General features: G+C 37.1%; 1 protein-coding gene across 1 annotated transcript; it reads left to right on the top strand.

Annotated features, from left to right (window-relative positions):
- Positions 1-6,813: 6,813 nt before the first annotated feature.
- Positions 6,814-18,445, top strand: LOC107738937 (tumor necrosis factor receptor superfamily member 11B-like; the record flags this gene model as incomplete). Its single annotated transcript, XM_016550864.1, has 6 exons — positions 6,814-6,866; positions 7,507-7,909; positions 7,990-8,172; positions 8,878-9,176; positions 17,029-17,079; positions 18,317-18,445. Coding segments are annotated over exons 1-6 (1,080 nt in total), but the record flags the coding sequence as incomplete, so codon positions are not given.
- Between the last annotated feature and the right edge of the window lie 415 nt (positions 18,446-18,860).

The following is an 18,860-nucleotide window of genomic DNA, read 5'->3' as shown; positions in this document are numbered from 1 at the left end:
CCCAATTTGTCGGTCACGACGTGACTCGTAGTGACCGACTGAAAGGGAACCGGTTCCATTTTAGAACCGGTTCCAAATTTCTGATCTTGACTGAATATATTTAATAACTTTAATTGATTAATCTGTTTTATTTATGAAAAGAAAACTATGCAGTGTTTTTAAACTTTTAATTACAGTTTCTGTACCTGAAATTTTGTTCAGTTGTATTTATTTATGATATTGCTAATTGATTTGTTTGTTCCTATGTTATTACTGACTGTTTACTTGTCTTTAAAACTTTAATATTTGAAATTTATATTAATCTAGTTGTTTTTGCTGTGGTATTTTTTTTTAAAGCATAGGCAAAATTGCTCTTGCAGTGTTCTGTAGGCTGCTGATTTTTGCTGGTGTTATTCAGCTGCAACAGAATGCTTTGTAAAAAGACAGAATAAATGTTTGACATCTATATGTTTGACTTAATTTTTTTATATTGGATTTTTTATTTTATTGGAATCAAAACTAGGAATCGATAAGAATCGGAATCGATAAGCAGAATCGGAATCGGAATCGATAAAATTCAAACGATACCAAACTCTAGGGTGTGACAAAAACTGTCAGATTCCTGCTGTCTGCATGACGGGGCATGATTACTGAACAGTTTCTGTGATCAGAACAGTGCATTTCTTTATTCTACAGTGGACACAGCATAGACCAGAGCATATTACGGTGTCTGACACCTTACACATCTCTTTAATACTATTCTAAGTCATCTCCAACTGACAAAGACAGATATCATTAGTGCTGAGCTTTGTGCTTAGATTTAGCCAGCACATTTAAATCTGTTTTTATATCCAGCACTCTGGCTTCTGGTAAACATTGCACTATGGTGGCTGGTGTCTCTATTTTCACATTCCATAAAATAGAATCTTTGATAACTAGGGCTCTTTCAACAGGTTTTCTCATTGGATGCATCACTGAGTGGAGAGAACATGTTCGAAGTTCTGGTAGGAATGGGAGGATGGTGTTTTATCCCACGACTATGCCTAATTATTTGACGTAACCTACTTTTACACTCAGAATAATTCCTTGGCATCCTCACGTACTAAACTGCATTTTTAAAAATTGTTTTGCATGCTGGAGGTACACTATTACGGCATGTGCAGAGTGATGTTAACATTTAAGTTAGCTGGTGAGAGAAAATGGCACTATCATAGAGTCTAAAGAGGAAAGTTGACAGCGAAAATAGGGCATACAAAGAAGAATGGAAAGACAACTATGTGTTCATCCTACCTAGTTTTGTGAATGCAAAGCCGGTGTCTTATCTGCAACGAAGTTGTCGCTGTTTGCAAAGAATATAACAAACTCTTTTGAATGTCTTTCAGAACTTTTCAAATTAAAAGCTCTCAATTCATCTCAAAATAAAACATTACTGCAAAAACGTTCTCGTACTTTTATTTTGAAGGCAAAATCAGTAAAGATGAAGTGATTGTGAATAACTGTTGCTGTCATGACAGATCTATTTCAGAACCAGCCGCTATCAAAATAATCTGACTGCGGGCGGGCCAGGCAGCCTGTTGCCGACCATTGCTCTAAGACCTCAGATAATACCAGGATCTCATATAGCCTACTACTACACATGCTTTAGCTTTAATTATAAACATTCATTTAAGATACAAATGACTAAGTTTATAGGGACTGTGATGGTGATGATGGTAAGGGAAAACAGAAGGAAACCATGACAATAATAACATTTTAAATTTTGTAATTGGTTTTAGTGTTATCACATGCAATGAGAATAGTCAGATGTTTTCAGGACACATTATTTCACTTAAAAATAGCTAGATAGGGCACAATTGAATGGATCAGAATGGAGATCTTTGTGTTTTTAAAATAAATATTTTTAACACCATCATAAAAATGTAATACTCATGGCATAAGACAATGGAATTTTAGAACTAATTAAAAATAATGTTTTTATAGATCCAACATTACATTTGCATTGACATTTTTATTAAATATTATGACATATTTCAACAGTTTTTATTTCCTATGTGTTTCAACTACGTGTGGACCCCAGGATGTGCCTTTTGTAACCATGATTAATTTGTATGACTCAGAATGGACATAGATGATATCATCTGTTTTGTAGGAGAGTCAAAATTATGAATATTTTGAATTCTTTAGGATAGTATTTAAAAAGGATATTAAGTTCAAAGAATGTTTCCCACTTATTTCATTCTAAGTAAATGCATGGAGGGACACTGAAATGAAAAGAATCATACATCAAGTTTTTCGTATATATCCTGTTTACACCGTTTAAATCATGTAAATAGAGTTAGTGACAGTTTTCACAGTCAACAGTTTAGCAGTTTTGATCCCCAGGGTATTTTTTGTAGACTCTTTAACCATAAATGTAACTGTAAAATATTTCTTGTTTAACAAAATAATTGAAAGAGACTTTAAATTGACTTTGTTGCACTGACGCAATCGGTCGTCGAGTGCATCCTTCGAGTGTAACAGATGTTTGAGAGAGAGAAAGAGTCTTATTACAGGCCTATGTTATATTGGAATTACTCCATAGTGATAGATGCCCCTTTTTTACATTTGAGCCCCTGCACCTGAGAAACTCTCTGCCCATCCTTGTATGCATAGGATTTATTTTAACAAGTTAAATGTACTTGAAGTGTGCACCACGCAGTAAGAGAAAACAAGTATCGAATCAGGTTTGCAGATCCCACATACTCAAAATACAATGACTCGAATAAAACCAGGAGCACATAAAACTTGATCAGGACATTCCTATACCAACTTACATCTTATACCCTAAAGCCATGTCACATGACTAGTTATATAATCCTGAATTCCCACAGATAGGGTGGAGTACAGTTTAAAGATGTGGAAGGTCAAAGCTTCTTTCAACATGTGGGAACATGTTACTTCCTGTATTAGGACATGAAAAGGGCTAAAACAATGTAGCTGATGTACTAATATGTTTCATTGTCTTCTTTATCTGTTTTTGTTTTGTTTCTGCAAAACCTTGTGATTTGTTTAGTGCACTTTTCATGCTTCCATGTCTATAACCATCCCCACACCTCTCTTTCAATGTCTTCTAGACATTACATTATGTGAGGAAGCAATATTTCAATTCCTTGCATCACCTCCTTTGGCTTCTGTCTCTGTGGAGCGTCTTTCTGAGAGCCTTCCAGGACGCAAAGTGGACTGGAAGAGTGTTGAGAGGCTGAAGAAAAGCTGCAGTCCTCAGCAGCAGGCACTACATCTGCTTCGTCTCTGGAGAGAACAAAATAAGGACCAAGGACTCCTCAGCATCATCCAAGGTCATCATCTCTGTTTGGTTTATATAGCTTTAACTTTAAAGAAAAAAACGTTAGCATGAATACAAGTGAGAAAGTACAAGCGTTATTGATCGTTAAGTCTATTTTTGTCTTATGTTGTGGGAATGTGGTTTACAGATAATCCTGTTTCTACAGATTTGAGGATATGAAAACCATAAACCTTCAGTTAATAATAAAAGTCCATAAAAGGTCAAACTATTGCTATAAATTGAAATCTCATCAAACCCATAATCAGTACAAATCATGGTGTTTTCTGTTCAAATCCTGATATCAAGATATCAGCCTGAATGTAAAATGGAATGTCTCCTGAAAACTTTAGGTTGTCTGAGAAAAAGAAAAAAAATACTTAAGAATTTTTATAGAAATATTACATCTTTTAATCTGTAAATGCTTTGATCTTTCAGTCGATAAATGTGATTACAAAAGAGGGTTAATTAATTTACTGTAAATGATTCCAGACTTTAACAATCAAGAGAAATCTACAAAATATGACACTGCATTAAAATGTTAGTTTATGTTGAATTATTGTTATTGAATGCACATACAATTACTAGTTTTGACACTATTTGCATTTGGAAATGAAACTGTTTTTAAAGGACTTTACATACAGATTTATGAACATTTGGAAGAAAGATAAGAATTATTGGAAGGCTTGCTAAATTTATACTAGAGCTTATAAGTCAGTGCAACTTGATGTAGCTTGCTTCTTAAGCAAAGTGAACAATTTGTTTGTTTTGACTTCATTTACCATCATTATATATCAATTGTATATTTGTCTGCGGAATTATTTTTAATAGATATTAAATATTAGCTCAAGTGCAATGTATTTTAGGTTAATATATACTTCATATAATTTCTCCTAGGTGTAAACCACTGTGAGAGGAAGGTATCTCACTATGCCAGTGTAAAAAACCTTACTCTGGAAGACCTGTTGAGCTTGATGGACAGTTTACCTGGGGAGAAAGTGAGCGAGGAGGATATTCGAGCCCTGGTCCGTTACTGTCCCTCACAACATTACATCCTGCAGCTCCTACACCTGTGGAAGATTCAGAATGGAGGTCAGGACCTGGCCAAAGCTTTATCTCACAGTCTCCGCAAACTACATTTGAAAGGTGCTCGCCGACCCCTTCTCAAAATTCTGAAGAGGATCAGTCGGATTATTAGTGCATCATCCATACACCGTATGTATGAGAAGATGATTGTTAACATGATCCAGGACAACACATGTTTCAAAACCAAACTGTACAATGACTAATTATACTTTATCGAAGGACAATTGAAACAAGTTATTTAAATGAAGAGAAGTTGTACATAGTTTTTGACAGTTGTGGGCTAAAAGGGTAAGTAACTGATGTTTTAAGTAACTGATTTGTTGTGTGGAGATGTAGATCTTTTTTCTTGTGGCCTGTTTTATATTGGACTGAAACTAAGAGTTTGATTCCAAAATGGAAATATAAGCCAAGTTCTACAGGAAAATCAACTTTAATTCAAGATATTGACCTGCTAATACTCAGAAAATTAACCTATATGGTTTAATGAAGTTGTAAATAATGGAAATTGGTCATGAATGTGTAATACAATGGAGAGCAGTTATGTTATATTTAAGTGTACTTATATGTTGTCATATGTTGTTTTTATAAAATTATAAAAAGAAAATATTTATTATCAATTTGTCAGAAAACTGGACTCTAGAAATGCAGTATATAATTTGTTTTTGATTTAAGGATTTAAGTATGGTTGGGACAGTTTTGAGTACATATTGATGTTTACCATCACATATTCTCATAATGAAAGTATTCTCAAAAGTATCAGGTCTGCCACGATGTAAGAAAACATTTTATATACTTTGTTGTGTTTTATTGTGGATGCTGAAGACCCTTTGTCCACACAAGGAACCACTAGGGCCTAAGGCCCCCAGTTACCATTTATCATCTATTGTTAGCCTACCAAAACTTGTAAATTTCCCTCACTTAATGTGGAATTGATGCGTTGATTGAAAGGCATCTGTCACTAGGGATGGTGGGGGCCTCCACAGACAAGTGCCCAGGGACCTTGCAGGACCATGTTCTGACCCTGTAACCAAGACAAGCTTGTAAAGTCTTTAAAACTGTTTGCGCTGGACATAGTAATCAGGGAAGCTAATAATGTAATCTTAATTATAATTTAATCCCTCAAACACCCTAAAATGTGCTTATTGTTTGATGTCTATTTCTCATTCTAATTCATTATGTTGTTGTTGTTTTTACTGCCAGTGTAAATTTGCTTGTTTTTTTTTTTAAATTAATATCTTGTATCAATCACTCTTTGCATTTATACGTTATTTGACTCTTCACTATTCTGCTTGTATTATATTCATTGATAATATGGAGGTACCATACAGAAAAAAGTATTCAAATGTAGTAGGAAGCAGTGGTGACCACTGGAAAAAGAGGAATCCAAAAAGCATTCATGTATAAACACCCAATCCATTAGTGGAGGAAATTACTGAATAAAACAACTGAGAATAGTTTGACATACATGAGAGAAGGATCATGGTGTACAGTATAAAAGGGCTTGTTTCTGTTTTACAGGTTTTGTGTTTACTTTAGATCTTACGTCATCTTTCCAAATCGTTTGGAAATCAAAGATAGAAGTACGTTGGTGGGGGGAGACCAGGAGTTCTCCTTTTAGATTACTGATGAGTTATGAATGAAAAACGTTCATGTCAGATATTTACAAATGGCACTAACATCACAATTCAATATCAATATCACTTATCAATATCACTTTCTGAGTTCTGTGTACAGTCATTCTTAGTTCTTATATTTTGTTTCAAATTGCCATTGCTTAACAACAGTTACATAACATGCTTATATACCAACAATTCCAACTTTAAATGAAAGTTCGGTGGTCTGTTGTACATTATGGTAGTGTATAATCGAATGATTGCTTTTTTTAGGTTAACTGTTTACTGCTGTTCCTCTCCTTGTAAGAATTCATTTTAAACAGTCAATTAATAATAAGACAATTAATTAAAGTTAGAATTGTTACAGTGGATGACCTCAGAAAAGTTTTTTATTTCTTCATTCTCACATGGTACTCACATGTTATGCCTGTCATTCATTCCAGTTTCACTGATATTTACCACTGAGAAGTCAAACGACATTTAACTTTATCAAAAAGCTGTGCATGAACTGAATTTGCATATAAGAAAATAGATTAGACAGTTTAAAGTGGAACATGTGAGACCTAATCATAGATCACAGATTAATAAAGATAGATAACATTAACTCATTGATAAACTAATGTATTACTGGAAGCAATATGGTAATTAAATTTTTATTTCACTGGATAATGTAAAATGTTTGTATGGTTCTCTATATCCTCATAATGTACTGTATTACTTGGGTGGTGGGTGTGTAACGAACTGAGTCATGTGCAAACTTCTCAGCAGTCCAGCCTCTGTGTGGGTGGGCAAGGATACATTTAAAGAGATGAAAGCCCTTAGTTCTTCCTATCTTGTCAGGACGAGAAAGTAAAATGGGTCATATTTATGTAAGTACAGTAGAGTAATACTAATGAACATCAATTCAATTTGTAATTATGTTCTGTTGTAAATGTTAGTGCACATTACTATGGTAATTAATTATACTAGTGAACACTCAATTGCTCTTCGCATACAGTGTACTTACACTGTACGTATTAAGAAGGTACTGAGCAATATTAGGTAACTACTTGGACTTAATATGGGTTAAGGTTAGATTGTGAAATACTGTGGAAATAATGGTTCATGAATTGCCTTATAATTTACAACAGAAATGTAAACAGTATTTAACAAGGTAATATTTAACATACATTTACAATAAATATTGTTAAATTATGTTTTTATTATGAATGTAATTGACCTTTTATTTTATTGTTTATGAAGAAAAGGACTTTCCCATAATTCCTTTTATTTAAAAAGTTAGTGTTTATGTTACATTTTTTAATATAGTTAAAGTTTACTGCATTAATTACCTTGATGGTGTGTGGTTTGTGTGGGTAATACTGTGCTTTGAATCTTTAAGATGTGTCAATGTGCTGCAAAGACTGATTTGGATAAACTTTAAATCATTTTGAGGTTTTCCACCTTTGTTACGAAAAAATACAGTGTTACTGGATACTGCAAATGTATTTTTTTTATTTAATGTTCTAGAAATGCTGCAGTGTTGAACATCACTTGGCTCTAATACTGATGCTACTATTACACACTGACACATCGACAGTAGAAGTCCTCACTTACCAGCACGAGGACCTGCTCACAAGGCAGATACTCACGTGCACACGCTGCCCCCCTGGAACCCACATGAGTCAACACTGCACTGCAACTGAGGACACTGTCTGCTCGCCATGTCCAGAGGACCATTTCACACAGTTCTGGAACTACTTACCGAAGTGCCTGTATTGCAGCACTTTCTGCGTAGAAAATCAGTACATTGAGAAAGAATGCTCTACTACTAACAACAGGGTTTGCCAGTGTAAAGAAAGCTATTTTTGGCAAGCTGACTTCTGCATCAAGCACGCAGAGTGTCCATATGGATACGGCGTACAGCAGAATGGTATTTTAGATGTTTCTGGGGTTACGATGTTCTCTCTCTCTCCTCTAAATTGCGTGAAATGCTTTTTAATGTGTCTATAGGTACCTTACACCGTGATTCAAAATGTGAGAGGTGTGCGCGAGGCACCTTTTCTGCGGTCACGTCTTCGACATCGCCTTGTATAAAACATACCGAGTGCAAATCGATGGATCTTGATGTGGTACTGAGGGGAACCGGCTGGCATGATAACATATGCTCAACATGCGAAAATCTACAGAATGCTGGTAAATTTTCTAATTGGTCATCGATTGTCGAATGTCATACATAATTCATATTGTAAAAAGTGGTAACAGTCAATTGTTACCGGAGCTACCGGAGTTTAACCGAATTGGGTTGATTCAGTAGTCTGGTTCATTCAATGCCAATAAATCTTTCTTACTTGAATACATCTTTAACACATGAAGCACATTTTTTCAAATTAAGTTTGATTACCTCGTAATTTTTCTATTACCTCAACTTATTATGAGTGTTTTTGCATTGTGGTATTCTGACCTGCAGAGATCAGCACAGAGTTAATAAAAGACATTTACACAAGCATACTTTCTGCTAAGATTCTCTGGTGCACCCACCTTGGTCAATTAAAACACAAGAGTACTCAATTACTAAACACAAAGTAAAATAGAAATATCAAGTATCCCAGAGAGTTATGTAGTAAGACCACACAAAAAAATTATTTTCTACTATATAGAAAATAGTTGTATACACATTCTTAACAAATCTGCTTAGCGTTACACACAAACAAATATGGGTTTGGAATGATATAAGGATGTCTAAATAATAAAACTAAATTCTTATTTTGCCATTTTATTTTTGGTTTAACTATTTAAATAGCTGTTTTAAGCTTATTTATATAGTACATCAAAATGTCTGAATGTGAAGACTTAGTCACTGTCTGTTACTTTGGTATGTTTTTTACATTTTCTCTCTAGGTGGTTTATCTATACTGAAAAAGTTCCTGCCAGACTTCTTTGCTCATGAAAAAATACGCCAGTCCAAACTGTACAGATTTATGAGACATCATCTTGGCCAAAAGCTGCAAGGGAAACAGTCCCTCTATTCAAACCGATCCCTCTTACTTCTTCCCATTTCAGAGTGGATTAGAGGTGCTAGTATAGACCAGCTCAAGAAATTACCAATGCAACTCAGAAGTAGCAACATCCACAACACTGCAGACAAGCTCTCAAAAATGTTCAAGGAGTTAGAGGCCTCAAATTATAATTGTAAAAATGCAACACATTGAGTTTATTAATAAGCTTATGATTTTTTGGGGGGGTGGGTTTTTTTCCCTCTTAAAGGCCACTAAACAGAGATTTTGTTGATGTGCATTGTGTTGCTTGTGAGTGTACGCTGTGCTCTTTTGATGTGATGAACAAGCATGATATTATGTTGGGGGCTGAAAGAAGCATTAATCCCCTTTGAACAATAAATAAACAACCTTTTTGAATGTTTAAATGAGTTGTGCTTTCATATTTAAAAAAAAAAAAAAAAAACTCTCATTAGGATTGTTTTTGAGGAAATTTAGCCCTATTATTTTACTGAATGAAAGAAAAGGTGTTCCCATCCAAAAAAATTAAAATAAATAAAAATGTTATATTTTTGCTACCACAGGATAAATACAAAGACAGAAAATGAATCATATTTCATGAAATCATACAATCTCAAACCAGCACTAGCTGGCAAAATGAAACACTGGTGCGTTTAATTTTGCTTAATAGCGAAGACAGTAAGTAGGTGGCCCAGTCTGAAATCTGAATAAGTTTATCTAACACAGAATACAAGGCTTCATCTCCACATCTGTCCACACTGTCTGAAAATGCAGCATTAATAATTCCAGTTCTGCAGCAGATGTGACAGAGCGAAAGAGTCACTATAAATGCCATGGTTCATTTTGGGAGTTCCACCAGCGTGTGGCTTGAATTATCTTCTAGTGGTTCAGAGTACCACATTTCACTTATCTTTCGCCATGCTAAACAAGTGCAGAAACCATTAGAGGGAGTTCAAGCAGCTAGCTTACCACAAATGGAAGCAAGAATGTTTCTGAGTATTTTAACTGGAAGTCACATGACAACTGGTAGGTATTATGAGGCATTGGTCACTAAGCCATTAAAAAGTGCCCTTTGGTGACACATCAGACTTGTTCCTCTTCCCTTTTTTGTACGTCTGTCTCTGTCTCTCTTTGTCCTCTTCTCTAGTGTTACTGAGCTAACTTTTTTTTTTTTTCCCCCACCAGGGGAACTCCATGATTAGTTTCCACTGTTCATTTGTGTACTCCTTTTTGGCCTCAGGCCTATACTAAAAGTTAAATCTAAGGAAGAAGTGAAAGCCATATTTTCACAGCAGGACTTTCCCCTGGAAACAGGCCTCAGTTGCAGTTACATGTGGACCAGTTTTCTGCCAAGGTTCTTTCAGGGGTAGTCTTGGTTCTTGGTTCTTCAGACTTTCTGATTGCAGACAGACACTTTTGACTAATAATGATTATAATTACACTGTTACTATAACTATTGGAGCATTTGTTTCTATTTCACATATAATCGTGAGCTATTTCACATAACGAATATTGAAATATAGTGAACAAGTTAAAACAATAGCTGAATTTTAAAAAAAATACCTCAAAAGTATACATATATTTGATTCTTAATACTTTGTGCCATACCTGCATGATCCCGACTGTTCTGCAAGGTGTATGTAAACTTATGACAATAAGCACATTTAAAACTGACCTGACCAGATCTGCTCTGAGATGGCTGAGGAGGAAAGCACTCACACTGCTGCAATTATCCAAATGATGACAAAATGTCAGCAGAGAAGACATTTCAAGAAGACATTTCTGTCACAACCAATAGTGGAGGCTTGCAGAGAGAATAATTAAAATCCTGTAAATAGGGCCTCCAATTATCTCTGATGCAAATCAACATTCTCAAGTGGTGACAACAATAAATTATTTTCGAAGTAATTCTATGAAAATGTAGCATATATGAAGACGTACATACACGCTGTGCAGGAATTTATGTGTATTATTACTATTATTAAAATTATTATTAATAATAGCAATAATGAGTCCAAACAGCCATGCTTGACTGATTGCACAGACACTATTGGAAGAGAGCTGAACTGGATGATGACATCACTGAATCATCGTCAATTAACTGACTTTATCTGGAAAAAATTACTCTTTGATATTGTCTTCTTGCATTATTGACAAACTCTTTTCCTGTTTGACACTGTAAAGCTGCTTTGACACAATCAGTATTGTATAAAGCGCTATACAATAAAGTTGACTTGACTTTTATTATTATTATTATTATTATTATTATTATTCAGTACCTAGTCAGTGAATTGGTGGATTCATATTAATTTTTTAGATTAATACTGCCATCCAGTGGTCCATGAAAAATTCTCAGGATATAGTTTTGAGGAAAGCTACAAATAAGGGAATAACACAAAAGGTCACAGTGTACATTGAAATCAATGCAATGTTAATGTGTTGCTATATAGGAAGTAATAATCTCTTTAGCCTGAAGAAGACCAAAGGTGCAAACGACTGCCAATTTTGCTTAATGTCCCCCTGAGAATTAAATAAATAAGCAAGTATGGATAATTCTTAACTACTGTTAAAACGATACAAGATCAAACTACTCATGGCTGCTTGGACTCATCTTTTAAATTTTTTTATTGTGCAGTGTTTCTAAACCAGTGGGCAGGGCCTCACCAAGGAGCCTCAGTAAATGTCAAGTTGCAACTGACATAATTTTTGTTTTTATCATATTTATTTTAATTTATCATCCTCTGTATTTTTTTTTTTTTTTAATGGGTTTTTTTTAGTGAAGGGTCAATGTTTCTGTGACCATGAAAAACCTGAATACAGTATAAAATTATTAGTAGTATTACTAAAGTCTTTAAAAAAAATAATATACTCTTTCATAATAAATGTACTTTTTAAGTAAATGTTAAAAATGTTTTATTGAAATGAAATATTATTGTGAGTAATAATAAAAAAAGAAAATTTGAATTTCTTGTCATATAATCATTAATTAAGGAATAGTTTGCCCAAAACAAGCATTTACATATGTTAGAAAGATGAAGCAGTGGCTGTTTTGATCCTTCAAGTGTGACTTTATATATATATATTTTTTCCGAATTACTATGGCTTGAGCTTGAACTTGAGTCATGTGAAATTTACAATTTAATTAACAGCTTAAAGAATACACTCAGTATTTTTATGTTACTCATTGAGGACTGCCTTTTAGGTATATCATTATATTAAAGTGACCAGATTTCTTCAGTCAAACAGGGACATTTCCTAGTTCAGAACTCAAAATATCATTGAAATCCCACTTGAATTAAAAAATGGGGACAATATATTTTTGTATGTTTAGTTTTTTTAATTGTTGCGGCTTCTATATACTAATTTAATAATTAATAGACTAATTAATTACGTTTTATATTTTTTTATGTTTTTAATCGTTTTAATACAATTCGCAAAAAAAATTTACACAATGAAAAGTAGTAAATAGTAACTATTGCAAAAAGCTAATACATCAAAACATGGGGTTACATTGTAAACTTGGTTCCCGATCTGTCAGATCTGTCAGTCACTACGAGTTATGTCGTGACGACAGTAGGGGTCTAACTTGGGAGCCCAATCATCTCTGAGTTTAAGAGAAAAAAAACTATGAGAATTGGCTAGAGGATTTTGCATGCTGAGCCACTCCCCGTGCATACGGGTATATAAGGTGACATAAGGCGCCCTCCTGCGTCCTCCACAGCAGCTCCATCCAGTGCTGAGGTAACACCAAGGCAGGGACGTCGAGCTCCTTGCAGGAAAGCAGCGTCCGTGTCGCACCCGAACGCCAAATCCTCTAAGAAGACGACGAAGCGGCCCTGACACGGGCAACCCGGAGATGTGGGAGTCTGCTCTTCAGGAAGTAGTCGAGTAGTTGCTCTTCAGGAGGAGTCTGCTCTTCAGGAGGAGCCGAGTAGTTGATGTTGATACATTGCTACAAAGCCATTCATCCTCCAGATGCCACCGTTCCATCGCGGGCCGTGTCTCAGCCTGCTCGTCGCCGTGGGCGCCCTCCTGCATCCTCCACAGTAGCTCCATCCAGTGCTGAGGTAACACCAAGGCAGGGACGTCGAGCTCCTCGCAGGAAAGCAGCGGCCCCCGTGTCATACCCGGACGCTAAATCCTCTAAGAAGACGACGAACCGGCCCTGACACGAGCAACCCGGAGATGTGGGAGTCTGCTCTTCAGGAGGTAGCCGAGCGGAGAATCTTCGTTTGATTTTTCGTTCTGTTCCGGCCAGCGGTAACCACATTTTAAAAAAAAAAGAGCAGTTTACTTTTCTTCCGGGTTGCAAGGCTCATGGGTTTACAGTGAGCAACGCACTGCTTCCTCACTCTCGCCCACGACGTCCCCTATCGCCAGTGGCCAAGAGATCACGGTTCGGAGATGCAATGCCTCTCCACGCGTCTCTGGCTAGTCCCTCTGGGGACACGGGGAGTTTTGCTGTGATGACTCAGAATGCGATACCTTCTGGGCCACACAGCACAACTCCCCTATCTCTGCACCACTGTGGGTACGTCGACTGTTCCTTTGGTGCCACTCGTACAGAGTTTGGGAGCGTTGCTTGTGCTGCCCAACCTGTCCCGCTGGCTCATTCTATGCAATTCAATTCGCCAGGCAACCCCCCAGGTTCAGCGGCATTCTCGGGACTTCGGTGGAAGTCCGAGACACCTCTGTGCTGTGCGAGGAGATTGCTGTCCTATTGGCGAAGGATGCAATCGAACCTGTCCCTCCAGCTGAGATGAGGAAGGGGTTTGGGTATGGCAGTAAAAGGTCCTCCCCTTCAGGCTCTCCCTGTCCCCCCATGTCTTCACGAAAGTCGCAGAGGACGCCCTTGCCACACTATGGGAAGTGGGCATCAGGATCCTCAACTATCTCGACGATTGGCTCATCATGGCCCGGTCGCGAGAAGAGTTGTGCGATCACAGGGACCTGGTGCTCCGGTACCTCAGTCAGTTGAGGCTTCAGGTCAATCGAGAGAAGAGCAAGCTTCCCCCCCCACATACATCCTTCACTCAAGTAGAAGTACAGATACTCATGTTTAAAACTACTCTGGTAAAAGTTGAAGTACTGACTACACTTTTACTCAAGTCAAAGTAAAGAAGTACGGGCTCTGACATGTACTTAATTAAAAAGTAGCCATTACTACTACCTGATTTAGTGTCACGCAGGTAACGAGACCTCACAACATATAAATTCAATTCAATTCAAGTTTATTTGTATAGCGCTTTTCACAATACAAATCGTTGCAAAGCAGCTGTTATTAACAGTTTCTACAATATATTTAGTAGTAGCTAGTCAGTGGTGACTATGTCAAATTGATGTACATATGGCAGATATGTACGGTAAAATTCAGTTAATGACGTAAAGACGTAACACGTTAAGCTGACGATTAACAGCAATGATTATATGTCGCAATCAAACTTGTAGCAAAATTTGGTCATTTATGTTGTTTCACGGTTGGCATCATCTGAGGTCCTCCGAGGGGTTTGCACCATCTCTTCTCAGGTGTTCGGTCATCTCAGGTCTTTGTAAGGGCTGGATCTAGACTGAAGCTTGAGTAATTCCTAATTACCACGAGATGTCAATCCCGTGGCAGAAACAGAGAAACAAATTGAGACATAATTAGTGTAGCTGCTGTTCCAACCAAGCAAAATTGATTTGTTTAACCCAAACTAAAGAATAATAATGTGCATTTGATCAGATATAACTGCAGTACAAGATTATGATATGCATTATTTGAATGCTTGGCGAAAGAGATGTGTCTTTAATCTAGATTTAAACAGAGAGAGTGTGTCTGAACCCCGAATGTTATCAGGAAGGCTATTCCAGAGTTTGGGAGCCAAATGCAAAAAAGCTCTACCTCCTTTAGTGGACTTTGCTATCCTAGGTACTACCAAAAGTCCAGAGTTTTGCAACCTTAGGGAGCGTGATGTATTGTAGTGTGGTAGAAGACTAGTTAGGTACGCAGGAGCTAACCCATTAAGGGCCTTGTAGGTAAGTAATAATATCAGTGCAGAGACTGTAAAAATGGGGTAATATGATCATATTTTCTTGACCTGGTAAGGACTCTAGCCGCTGCATTTTGGACTAACTGTAGATTGTTTATTGAAGATGCAGGACAACCACCTAGCAGTGCATTACAATAGTAAAGTCTAGAGGTCATGAACGCATGAACTAGCTTTTCAGCATCAGTAACATGTTTCATAGCTTGGCAATGTTTCTAAGATGGAAGAATGCAGTTTTTGTAACATGGGAAATATGATTTTCAAAAGACAAGTTCCTGTCTAATATAACTCCCAGATTTTTGATTGTAGAGGAAGTAACAGTACATCATGCATGAACTAGCTTTTCTGCATCAGAAACCGGTAACATGTTTCTTAGCTTGGCAATGTTTCTAAGATGGAAGAATGCTGTTTTTGTAACATGGGAAATATGATTTTCAAAAGACAAGTTGCTATCTAATATAACACCCAGATTTTTGACTGTAGAGGAAGTAACAGTACATCCGTCTAGTTGCAAATTGTAATCCAAGAGATTCTGTGTACTGCTTTTTGGTCCAATAAGTAATATCTCTGTCTTATCCGAATTCAATGGGAGAAAATTATTGGTCATCCAATCGTTTACATTTTTAATACACTCTGTTAGCTTAGATAATTGAGATGTTTCATCTGGTCTTGTTGAGATACAGTATATAGTTGAGTATCATCAGCATAACAAAGGAAACTAATTCCGCATTTTCTAATAATATTACCAAGGGGTAACATGTATGTGTACTGTTTTTTGGTCCAATAAGTAATATCTCTGTCTTATCCGAGTTTAATAGGAGAAAATTTTTGGTCATCCAATCTTTTAAATTTTTAACACATTCTGTTAGCTTAGATAATTTAGAAGTTTCATCTGGTCTTGTTGAGATATATAGTTGAGTATCATCAGCATAACAGTGGAAACTAATCCCGTATTTTTTAATAATATTACCAAGGGGCAACATGTATATCGAAAATAGCAGAGGACCTAGGACAGATCCTTGTGGCACTCCATATTTTACTGGTGATAATTGAGATGACTCCCTGTTTAAGTAAACAAAGTGGTAGCGATTGGACAGGTAGGATCTAAACCATCTTAAAGCCTGCCCTTGAATACCTGTATAGTTTTGTAATCGATCTATGAGTATGTCATGATCTATAGTGTCAAGCGCAGCACTAAGATCAAGTAAAACTAACAGCGAGATGCAGGCTTGGTCTGACACAAGAAGCAAGTCATTTGTAATTTTAACAAGTGCAGTTTCTGTGCTATGGTATGGCCTGAAACCTGACTGAAATTCTTCATAGATATATTTTTTGCAAGAAGGAGCACAACTGGGCAGACACAACTTTTTCTAAAATTTTAGACATCTACGGAAGATTTGAAATGGGTCTGTAATTTGCCAGTTTCTTAGGATCTAGTTGTGGTTTCTTAATGAGAGGCTTAATAACTGCTTGCTTGAATGGTTTTGGGACGTGATGTAAAGATAACGATGAGTTAATAATATTGTGAAGCGGTTCTTCTGCTACAGGTAACAACTCTTGCAGTAATTTAGTGGGTACAGAATCTAATAGGCATGTTGTTGGTTTAGATGCAGTGATAAGTTTATTTAGCTCATCCTGTCTTATATTTGTAAAGCACTGCAGTTTTTCTTTGGGTGTGATGAATGAAGCTGAAGTACTAGACGCTGTAGAATTTATCTTTTGGTGCGATGAATGAAGCTGAAGTATTATACGCTGTAGAATCTACATTTGTTATTGTATTTCTGATGTTATCTATTTTATCAGTGAAGAAATTCATAAAGTCATTACTATTAAACTGTGAGGGAATATTTAGATCGGGTGGCGTCTGGTTATTTGTTAATCTAGCCACTGTGCTAAATAAAAACCTTGGATTGTTTTGGTTATTTTCTATGAGTTTGTGGATATGCTCGGCCCTGGCAGCTTTTAGAGCCTGTCTATAGCTGGACATACTGTTTTTCCACGCAATTCTAAAAACTTCCAAGTTAGTTTTTCTCCATTTGCGCTCAAGACTACGAGTTTTTTTCTTGAGAGAATGGGTATTACTGTTGTACCATGGCGCAGTATGTTTTTCTCTAACCTTTTTCAATTTGATGGGGGCAACAGCTTCTAATGTATTAGAGAAGATAGTGCCCATGTTGCTAGTCATTTCGTCTAGTTCATGTGTACTTATTGGTACACATAGCAGTTGAGATAAATCAGGCAGGTTTTTTGTGAATCTGTCTTTGGTGGCTGGAACAGTAGTTCTGCCCTGACGATAACGCGGAGCCATATAGTTAATATCAGTAATATGCAGCATGCACGATACAAGGAAATGGTCAGTAACATCATCACTTTGAGGTACGATATCTATATCAGTAAGATCAATTCCATGCGATATAATTAAATCTAGCGTATGATTAAAACGATGAGTGGGCCCGGTGACGTTTTGCTTGACTCCAAAAGAGTTTATTAGGTCAGTAAACGCAAGTCCTAATGCATCATTTGTATTATCAACGTGAATGTTAAAATCTCAGACAATTAGTGCTTTATCAACATTTACCAATAGGTCTGAGAGGAAATCTGCAAATTCTTTTAGGAAATCTGTATAAGGTCCTGGCGGTCTATACACAGTAGCCAGAACAAGAGATAGAAGAGATTTCTTTTGCATATCTGACAGTGTAACATTAAGCAGAAGTATTTCGAATGAGTTAAACCTGTATCCTGTTTTCTGAGTAACATTGAGAATATCACTATATATTGTTGCAACACCGCCGCCATGACCAGTCTGACGGGGCTCGTGCTTATAACAGTAGCTTGGTGGAATAGATCATTTAGACCAATATAATCATTTGGTATTAGCCAGGTTTCAGTCAAGCAGAGTACATCAAAACTATCTATTAGTAATTTAACTATCTATAAATCTATTATTTAGTGGGTAGAACAAAAGCCATCATAGAAGTTATTTGAGAACTGGCTCACTAGTCATATGGAACATAGCGTCCTGGAGATGTTGTCCGACAGCAGTTCTGCTTCGACTCTGCTGGGGTGCAGGGCATCAGCGCGAAAAAGCCTACGACGCTCCCAGAAAAGATTCCAATTATTAACAAAGAGCAGTTTCTGTTCTTTACACCATGACAATAACCATTCATTTAAAGCAAAAAGTCTACTGAACCTTTCGTGTCCTCGTCGTTACGTGGGAAGCGGTCCTGACACGATGATCGTCGTCGCGGGCGATGTGCTGTGTACCGTCTCGATCAGGCTCCTGAAGTCTCTCTTCAGTGTTTCCGTCTGCCGCAGCTTGGTGTCGTTCACCCCCGCGTGCAGCACGACCGCTCCGATGCTCTCGTCGCCCTTCAGGATTGCGGGTATCTGCGCAGAAACATCAAGAACACAAGCACCAGGGAAACAGTGAGTGTGCACTTTACCTTCAGCACGGACGTGCCGGACGATGGAGTCTCCGACGATCACAGCGTCACGTTCCGTCTCGTGGAGATCTCGAAGACCGGAGGCGGCGGATGGGGAGAGGTCGTCGCCTGGGGCCTGGCTGGGCCAGCTTCTCCACCAGGTCGCGGATCTGCTTCTCCATGGCCTCCAGCATGAGCTGCACCGTATGCAGCTCGAACGTGTCCTCACCTGCACTCAAAGGTAGACACACATCTGCCATTAAAGCAAGTAACAGTGAGTAAAACAATGGTACTGTGTGTGAATAGGGCATTAGCAATGTAAGCGAGATTAGCGGCAACCACGCTGGCTATGCTAATGGGCTAATAGCGGACTAGGGAAATCAAAATAAAACTAGTGATAACAAGACGCCCTGATTGTT

The sequence above is a fragment of the Sinocyclocheilus rhinocerous genome, unplaced genomic scaffold (genome assembly GCF_001515625.1).
Source record: "Sinocyclocheilus rhinocerous isolate Xijiao unplaced genomic scaffold, SAMN03320098_v1.1 scaffold915, whole genome shotgun sequence".
Lineage (NCBI taxonomy): Eukaryota > Metazoa > Chordata > Actinopteri > Cypriniformes > Cyprinidae > Sinocyclocheilus > Sinocyclocheilus rhinocerous.
The sequence above is the reverse complement of the archived record's forward strand: the minus strand, read 5'-3'. Positions and strand labels throughout refer to the sequence as shown.